General features: G+C 34.4%; 2 protein-coding genes across 4 annotated transcripts in view; one reads left to right on the top strand and one right to left on the bottom strand.

The window, feature by feature from the left end:
* The window catches only part of wdr41 (WD repeat domain 41), a 31968-nt gene extending 26855 nt beyond the window's left edge, over positions 1–5113 (top strand). For both annotated transcript variants that reach the window (XM_061966281.2, XM_061966282.2), the window contains exons 9-14: positions 901–1002; positions 1081–1259; positions 1333–1454; positions 1519–1604; positions 2589–2722; positions 4973–5113. In XM_061966281.2, the coding sequence (XP_061822265.1) occupies positions 901–1002; positions 1081–1259; positions 1333–1454; positions 1519–1604; positions 2589–2722; positions 4973–5113 (764 nt within the window). The remainder of the gene's footprint in view (positions 1–900; positions 1003–1080; positions 1260–1332; positions 1455–1518; positions 1605–2588; positions 2723–4972) is intronic.
* A 253-nt stretch (positions 5114–5366) lies between these two features.
* pde8b (phosphodiesterase 8B) overlaps positions 5367–10000 on the bottom strand; it is a 59811-nt gene continuing 55177 nt past the window's right edge. For both annotated transcript variants that reach the window (XM_061966279.2, XM_072914163.1), the window contains exon 22: positions 5367–5515. In XM_061966279.2, the coding sequence (XP_061822263.1) occupies positions 5406–5515 (110 nt within the window). In that variant the 3' untranslated portion in view covers positions 5367–5405. The remainder of the gene's footprint in view (positions 5516–10000) is intronic.

The raw sequence follows: 10000 nt of genomic DNA, 5'->3' as shown, positions 1-10000 counted from the left end.
TATTATAAAAGTGTAAAAATATGATGTTATAATAAAATATTTTAAGTGTAAAAAGAAGTCAAAGTAAGAATTGATGTCCTCCTCAGTGGTCTACCAGCTGTTATAATAAAATATTGTAAGTGTAAAAAGAAGTCAAAGTAAGAGTTGATGTCCTCCTCAGTGGTCTACCAGCTGTTATAATAAAATATTGTAAGTGTAAAAAGAAGTCAAAGTAAGAGTTGATGTCCTCCTCAGTGGTCTACCAGCTGTTATAATAAAATATTGTAAGTGTAAAAAGAAGTCAAAGTAAGAGTTGATGTCCTCCTCAGTGGTCTACTAGCGGTTATAATAAAATATTTTAAGTGTAAAAAGAAGTCAAAGTAAGAGTTGATGTCCTCCTCAGTGGTCTACCAGCTGTTATAATAAAATATTCTAAGTGTAAAAAGAAGTCAAAGTAAGAGTTGATGTCCTCCTCAGTGGTCTACCAGCTGTTATAATAAAATATTCTAAGTGTAAAAAGAAGTCAAAGTAAGAATTTATGTCCTCCTCAGTGGTCTACCAGCTGTTATAATAAAATATTGTAAGTGTAAAAAGAAGTCAAAGTAAGAGTTGATGTCCTCCTCAGTGGTCTACCAGCTGTTATAATAAAATATTGTAAGTGTAAAAAGAAGTCAAAGTAAGAGTTGATGTCCTCCTCAGTGGTCTACCAGCTGTTATAATAAAATATTGTAAGTGTAAAAAGAAGTCAAAGTAAGAGTTGATGTCCTCCTCAGTGGTCTACCAGCTGTTATAATAAAATATTGTAAGTGTAAAAAGAAGTCAAAGTAAGGATTGATGTCCTCCTCAGTGGTCTACTAGCGGTTATAATAAAATATTGTAAGTGTAAAAAGAAGTCAAAGTAAGAGTTGATGTCCTCCTCAGTGGTCTACCAGCTGACGGCGTGCGGCGACTCTCTCTCGCTGGCGGAGGTCCGCTGCCTGGCGGACCACCAGGACCAGATCCGAGCTCTGGTCAACGTCAATGGTGAGTCAAGTCAAGTCAGGTGGTCGGCATGTGGGCGGGGCTTACTTCGTCCCCCCCCCCCCCCCCCCCCCCCCCCAGACGAGCTCTTCGCCAGCGGCTCCCACGCCGGCGAGCTGATGGTCTGGGACGCGGCGGACTGGACCGTGGTGGCCTACCAGCACATCCTGTGGGAGGAGCCTCCCACGGCCACGCAGATCCAAATAGGCGGGGCCAAGGCCAGCGAGATGTCGGTCCAGCACCTCGCCTCCAACGGGAACGTGAGCGAGCTGCTCGGCAGTCACTTGATTAGGCACGGCGGTCTGACCCTCCCCCTATGCCCCCCCTCCCCAGCTCATCCTGGCGGCGGTGGGCAGCGGCCTCTACGTGTTCAGCGTCCTCAGCAGGGCGGCGGTGGCGTACAGGAAGTGCGCCCACGACTCCGACGTGCTGCACGCCGCCTTGCTCTCCGACAGGTGAGCACGTCGCACGCCCGACCCACTTCTCCAGTTCTGGACTTGAACCCGCGCTTCCTTTCAGTGAGATCATGTCCTGCTCCGAGGACGGCAGCGTCAGGATGTGGGAGATCCAAGACCTGCCTCTGGCTGGAGAACCTGCGTCTCCTGGTGAGTCCAACATCTGCTTCTAGTGACCCACAGTAGCGTAGTAGACCTAAGTATTCATCAAGTACCACCATAATGACAACATTAAAATACAGTAGTGTAGTAGACCTAAGTATTCAACAAGTACCACCATAATGACAACATTAAAATACAGTAGTGTAGTAGACCTAAGTATTCAACAAGTACCACCATAATGACAACATTAAAATACAGTAGTGTAGTAGACCTAAGTATTCATCAAGTACCACCATAATGACAACATTAAAATACAGTAGTGTAGTAGACCTAAGTATTCATCAAGTACCACCATAATGACAACATTAAAATACAGTAGTGTAGTAGACCTAAGTATTCATCAAGTACCACCATAATGACAACATTAAAATACAGTAGTGTAGTAGACCTAAGTATTCATTAAGTACCACCATAATGACAACATTAAAATACAGTAGTGTAGTAGACCTAAGTATTCATTAAGTACCACCATAATGACAACATTAAAATACAGTAGTGTAGTAGACCTAAGTATTCATTAAGTACCACCATAATGACAACATTAAAATACAGTAGTGTAGTAGACCTAAGTATTCATCAAGTACCACCATAATGACAACATTAAATACAGTAGTGTAGTAGACCTAAGTATTCATCAAGTACCACCATAATGACAACATTAAATACAGTAGTGTAGTAGACCTAAGTATTCATTAAGTACCACCATAATGACAACATTAAAATACAGTAGTGTAGTAGACCTAAGTATTCAACAAGTACCACCATAATGACAACATTAAAATACAGTAGTGTAGTAGACCTAAGTATTCATTAAGTACCACCATAATGACAACATTAAAATACAGTAGACCTAAGTATTCAACAAGTACCACCATAATGACAACATTAAAATACAGTAGTGTAGTAGACCTAAGTATCCAACAAGTACCACCATAATGACAACATTAAAACTGCTCCCTGTGTGTCATGCAGGCTTCTTGGGCATGTGGAACTTCAGCCGGTCCAGCAGACAGACCTGTCCCCCGTCCAACAAGACCGCCGAGGTCCCCGCCCTCAGAACCTTGGAGCTGACGGGCGACCTGATCGGACACTCCGGCGCAGTCCAGGTCTGAGCCAACTGAACGCACACTATAGGGTGTCCCGATACAACTTCATCACTTCCGAGTATTGGCCGATATCACTTCGATACGGTGTCGGCACGGATTAGTACATACTTTTATTTTGTAGTGTCGGAGAAGGTTTGATCAGGGAGTATCAAAATGCACTTTAGGTGTAAACATACAATACTAGCTAAAAAGCTAGCAAAAAATGCTAACATGCTAACGTTAGCATACTAATATAAGATATCGGGCCGATATTGGATACCGATACCAGATCGGGACACTCCTAGTCATAGTTGCATATGTGTGATACATGTTGATATCGTATCAATGACTTGACTAAAATAGTGTTTATTTACATGTTAACCAGACTGCTTGTATCGGACAAGTGATATCATTCGATATTTTATTTTTTTTGGGGGGGGGGCTGATATTGGACCAATATTGGATACCGATACCAGATGGGGACACCCCTAGTCATAGTTGCATATTACTTACACATACAAAGTCTACAAGGCAAAAGTGTATTAGAAAGTATCCAGTAACAAACGTGTCCGCATAATCTGAGCGAGCTCAACTTCATGAATCATTGTGACCACTGGGTGTCACCAAAGACATATTCACTTCGACCTAAAGACAGCATAAGTTCATTAATAATGAATAGGTTATTGTTTACAATTCTACACTATAACATGTATCACACATGTTGGTATCATATCAGATGATATCGTATCAATGACTTGACTAAAATAGTGTTTATTTACATGTTAACCAGACTGCTTGTATCGGACAAGTGATATCATTCGATACTTTTTTTTTTTTTGGGGGTTGGGGGCCTGATATCGGACCAATATTGGATACCGATACCATATCGGGACACCCCTAGTCATAGTTGCAAAGTCTACAAGGCAGAAGTCTATTAGAAAGTATCCAGTAACAAATGTGTCCGCATCATCTGAGCGAGCTCAGCTTCATGATATCATTGTGACCACCGGGTTTCACCAAAGACAAATTCACTTCAACTTAAAGACAGCATAAGTTCATTAATAATGAATAGGTTAGTGTTTGTTTACAATGCTACACTATAAAGTCATACTAGTATGTGTGATACATGTTGATATCATATCAGATTCGTGTCGGCATCGGCCACTACTTTGACACTTGTTTAGACTTTCTGCGATATTGTTGATGAATGATTATATGAATAGGTTAGTGTTTGTTTACAATTCTACACTATAACATGTATCACACATACTTGTATGATACATGTTGATATCAGATGATATCGTATCAATGACTTGACTAAAATAGTGTTTATTTACATGTTAACCAGACTGGTTGTATCGGACAAGTGATATCATTGGATATTTGTTTTTTTTGGGGGGGGGGGGGGCTGATATCGGACCAATATGGGATACCGATACCAGATGGAGACACCCCTAGTCATAGTTGCATATTACTTACACATACAAAGTCTACAAGGCAGAAGCGTGTTAGAAAGTATGCAGTAACAAACGTGTCCGCATCATCTGAGCGCGCTTAACTTCATTTGAGTGTCACCAAAGACAAATTCACTTCAACTTAAAGACAGCATAAGTTCATTAATAATAAATAGGTTAGTGTTTGTTTACAATTCTACACTATAAAGTCATACAAGTATGTGTGATACATGTTGATATCGTATCAGATGATATCGTATCAATGACTTGACTAAAATAGTGTTTATTTACATGTTAACCAGACTGCTTGTATCGGACATGTGATATCATTCGATAATTGTTTTTTTTTTGGGGGGGGAAGAAGGGGCTGATATCAAACCGATATTGGATACCGATACCAGATCGGGACACCCCTAGTCATAGTTGCAAAGTCTACAAGGCAGAAGCCTATTAGAAAGTATCCAGTAACAAATGTGTCCGCATCATCCGAGCGAGCTTAACTTCATTTGGGTGTCACCAAAGACTAATTCGCTTCAACTTAAAGACAGCATAAGTTCATTAACAATAAATAGCTTAGTGTTTGTTTACAATTCCACACTATAAGATCATACAAGTATGTGTGATACATGTTGATATCGTATCGTATCGACTTGACTAAAATAGTGTTTATTTACTTGTTAACCAGATTGCTTGTATCGGACATGTGATATCATTCGATACTTGTTTTTTTTTTTGGTGGGGGGCTGATATCGGACCAATATCGGGTACCGATACCAGATGGGTATCTTAGCTCACGTTGTGTCCGTGGTCTTCCCAGATGTTCGTGGCCTTCCAGGACAAAGGTCTGGTCACATGCTCCGCAGACCACCAGATCATCCTGTGGAAGAACGGCGAGAAGCAGTCCCGCCTTCGCAGTCTAGACCTGTTCCACAGACTGGAGCAGACCGGAGGACTGTGACCATGTCGGAGAAAGACAGCAAAGTAAAGAGTATTTGGACAAAAGTATTGGGTCAACAGGAAGTGAACATTTTATTTCCTGTGCCATCATTGTGTGGTGGGACTAAATAAAAACCTCCCAAAAAAGGGCGCAGTACTCCATTCCCCCGCTAGAGGGCAGACATCGACCATCTCACGTCAATCACCATGGCAGGGAAAAAAAAAGGCAGAATAAAAAACTATGAGTCTGATGCGGACTCCAATGGCAGCCGTGTTGGCTCCGCCCACTTCCGCCCGCCCTCTGACAGGAAGTGTCAAGATTGCGGCGGCGGACGAAGGCTCTTGCACTTCATGTCGTCCAAGGTCTTCCAGTACTTGTAGTTCTCGGACAGGTTCTCCATGAGGCCCGGCAGGCCGGCGAAGGCTGCCGAGACACAAAAGACTTTGGTCGGACTCGTCGTCATGGAAACGCGCCGACTCAGGTACCATTCACATTCGAACAGACATGTTTTTTTTGTTTTTTTTTAGATTTGAACATATATGATCGGCAAAAAAAAGTTAGCATAAAACATTAGCATGCTAATATAGCATACATAAATCATGATTTTTTTGGCTAACAGAATTAGCACACAAAAAAAGCTAGACATTTTTTTTTTAGATTTGAACATATATGATCAGCAAAAAAAGTTAACATAAAACATTAGCATGCTAATATAGCATACATAAATCAGGATTTTTAGAATTTAACAAAATTAGCACAAAAAAAGCTAGAATTTTTAATTTTTTTTAGATTTGAACATATATGAGCGGCAAAAAAAAGTTAGCATAAAACATTAGCATGCTAATACAGCATACATAAATCATGATTTTTAGAATTTATCAAAATTAGCACACACAAAAAAAAGCTAGAACATTTTTTTAGATTTGAACATATATGATCGGCAAAAAAAAGTTAGCATAAAACATTAGCATGCTAATATAGCATACATAAATCATGATTTTTTAAATTTAATACAAAATTAGCACACAAAAAAAAGCTAGAATTTTTTAAAATTTTTTAGATTTGAACATATATGAGCGGCAAAAAAAAGTTAGCATAAAACATTAGCATGCTAATATAGCATACATAAATCATGATTTTTTAGAATTTAACAAAATTAGCACACAAAAAAAAGCTAGAATTTTTAAATTTTTTTTAGATTTGAACATATATGAGCGGCAAAAAAAAGTTAGCATAAAACATTAGCATGCTAATATAGCATACATAAATCATGATTTTTTTGGCTAACAGAATTAGCACACAAAAAAAGCTAGACATTTTTTTTTTTAGATTTGAACATATATGATCAGCAAAAAAAGTTAACATAAAACATTAGCATGCTAATATAGCATACATAAATCAGGATTTTTAGAATTTAACAAAATTAGCACAAAAAAAGCTAGAATTTTTAATTTTTTTTAGATTTGAACATATATGAGCGGCAAAAAAAAGTTAGCATAAAACATTAGCATGCTAATACAGCATACATAAATCATGATTTTTAGAATTTATCAAAATTAGCACACACAAAAAAAAGCTAGAACATTTTTTTAGATTTGAACATATATGATCGGCAAAAAAAAGTTAGCATAAAACATTAGCATGCTAATATAGCATACATAAATCATGATTTTTTAAATTTAATACAAAATTAGCACACAAAAAAAAGCTAGAATTTTTTAAAATTTTTTAGATTTGAACATATATGAGCGGCAAAAAAAAGTTAGCATAAAACATTAGCATGCTAATATAGCATACATAAATCATGATTTTTTAGAATTTAACAAAATTAGCACACAAAAAAAAGCTAGAATTTTTAAATTTTTTTTAGATTTGAACATATATGAGCGGCAAAAAAAAGTTAGCATAAAACATTAGCATGCTAATATAGCATACATAAATCATGATTTTTAGAATTTAACAAAATTAGCACACAAAAAAAAGCTAGAATTTTTAAATTTTTTTTAGATTTGAACATATATGAGCGGCAAAAAAAAGTTAGCATAAAACATTAGCATGCTAATATAGCATACATAAATCATGATTTTTAGAATTTAACAAAATTAGCACACACACAAAAAAAAGCTAGAACATTATTTTTTTAGATTTGAACATATATGATCGGCAAAAAAAAGTTAGCATAAAACTTTGGCATGTTAATATAGAGTACATAAATCATGATTTTTAGCACAAAAAAAAGCTACAATTTTTTTTTATTTTTTAGATTTGACCATATGATCGGCAAAAAAAGTTATCATAAAACATTAGCATGCTAATGTAGCATACATAAATCATGATTTTTAGAATTTATCAAAATTAGCACACACAAAAAAAAGCTAGAACATTTTTTTAGATTTGAACATATATGATCGGCAAAAAAAAGTTAGCATAAAACATTAGCATGCTAATATAGCATACCTAAATCATGATTTTTTTTTATTTAACACAAAATTAGCACACAAAAAAAGCTAGAATTTTTTAATTTTTTTAGATTTGAACATATAGGAGTGGCAAAAAAAAAGTTAGCATAAAACATTAGCATGCTAATATAGCATACATAAATCATGATTTTTAGAATTTAACAAAATTAGCACACACACAAAAAAAAGCTAGAACATTATTTTTTTAGATTTGAACATATATGATCAGCAAAAAAAAGTTAGCATAAAACATTAGCATGCTAATATAGCATACCTAAATCATGATTTTTTTTTTATTTAACACAAAATTAGCACACAAAAAAAGCTAGAATTTTTTAATTTTTTTAGATTTGAACATATAGGAGTGGCAAAAAAAAAGTTAGCATAAAACATTAGCATGCTAATATAGCATACATAAATCATGATTTTTAGAATTTAACAAAATTAGCACACACACAAAAAAAAGCTAGAACATTATTTTTTTTAGATTTGAACATATATGATCGGCAAAAAAAAGTTAGCATAAAACATTAGCATGCTAATATAGCATACATAAATCATGATTTTTTTTAAATTTAACACAAAATTAGCACACAAAAAAAGCTAGAATTTTTAATTTTTTTTAGATTTGAACATATATGAGTGGCAAAAAAAGTTAGCATAAAACATTAGCATGCTAATATAGCATACATAAATCATGATTTTTTGGCTAACAGAATTAGCACACAAAAAAAGCTAGACATTTTTTTTTTAGATTTGAACATATATGATCGGCAAAAAAAGTTAGCATAAAACATTAGCATGCTAATATAGCATACATAAATCATGATTTTTTTAATTTAACACAAAATTAGCACACAAAAAAAAGCTAGAATTTTTTTAATTTTTTTAGATTTGAACATATATGAGCGGCAAAAAAAAGTTAGCATAAAACATTAGCATGCTAATATAGCATACATAAATCATGATTTTTAGAATTTAACAAAATTAGCACACACACAAAAAAAAAGCTAGAACATTATTTTTTTAGATTTGAACATATATGATCGGCAAAAAAAAGTTAGCATAAAACATTGGCATGTTAATATAGAGTACATAAATCATGATTTTTAGCACAAAAAAAAGCTACAATTTTTTTTTATTTTTTAGATTTGACCATATATGATCGGCAAAAAAAGTTAGCATAAAACATTAGCATGCTAATGTAGCATACATAAATCATGAGTTTTAGAATTTAACAAAATTAGCACAAAAAAAAAAAGCTAGAACATTTTTTTAGATTTGAACATATATGATCGGCAAAAAAAAGTTAGCATAAAACATTAGCATGCTAATATAGCATACATAAATCATGAATTTTTTAAAATTTAACACAAAATTAGCACACAAAAAAAGCTAGAATTTTTAATTTTTTTTAGATTTGAACATATATGAGTGGCAAAAAAAGTTAGCATAAAACATTAGCATGCTAATATAGCATATATAAATCATGATTTTTAGAATTTAACAAAATTAGCACACAAAAAAAAACTTTTCACATTGTCATTATAAATTATGGGGTATTATGTGTAGAATTTTGAGGACAAAAATGTAATTATTCCATTTTGGAACAAATTCATTTTTGTTCCCAAAATTCTACACTCAATTTACCTCAGGGGGCCCTGGAGGTGTAAAGTGATGGAACTTTTTTCCATTTTGGAATACATTTATTTTTGTCCTCATAATTCAACACACAATAAATACCCCAAAGAAGACAATGTTTCCAAATGTTGCAAATTACAAAAAAAAAACTTTTCACATTGTCATTATTGGGGTATTGTGTGCAGAATTTTGAGGACAAACATGAATTTATTACAAAATTACATAAAAATTCTTAAAGCAATTTTATGCTCTCTTACTGTACCCAAAATAAACCAAGCATTGAAAAGCCTTAAAGCAGGGGTCTCAAAATCAATTTACCTGAAGAACCCCTGAAAGTGTAAGTGGTGGAAATGATTCAGTTTTGGACCAAAGTCATTTTTGTACTCAAAATTCTACTCTCTAAATATTCTAAATAAAAAAATAAAAAACACTTTTCACATTGTCATTATGGTGTATTGTGTGTAGAATTTTTAGGACAAAAATGTATTAATTCTTTTCTGGAATAAATTAATTTTTGTCCTCAAAATTTTACACTCAATTTGCCTGAGGGGGCCGTGGAGGTGTAAGTGATGGAATTTTTTTCCATTTTGGAATTAATGTTTTTTGTCCTCAAAATTCTACACACAATACCCCATAGAAGACAATGTGAAAAAGTAAAAACAAAACAAAAAAAAACTTTTCACATTGTCATAATAGGGATATTGTGTGTAGAATTTTGAGGGAAAAAAATAATTTATTTCATTCTGGAATAATTTTTTTTGGTCCCCAAAATTCTACACACAATACTCCAAAGAAGACAATGTGAAAA

The sequence above is a fragment of the Nerophis lumbriciformis genome, linkage group LG11, assembly GCF_033978685.3.
Source record: "Nerophis lumbriciformis linkage group LG11, RoL_Nlum_v2.1, whole genome shotgun sequence".
Classification (NCBI taxonomy): domain Eukaryota; kingdom Metazoa; phylum Chordata; class Actinopteri; order Syngnathiformes; family Syngnathidae; genus Nerophis; species Nerophis lumbriciformis.
This window is presented reverse-complemented; position numbering and strand designations above follow the sequence as displayed.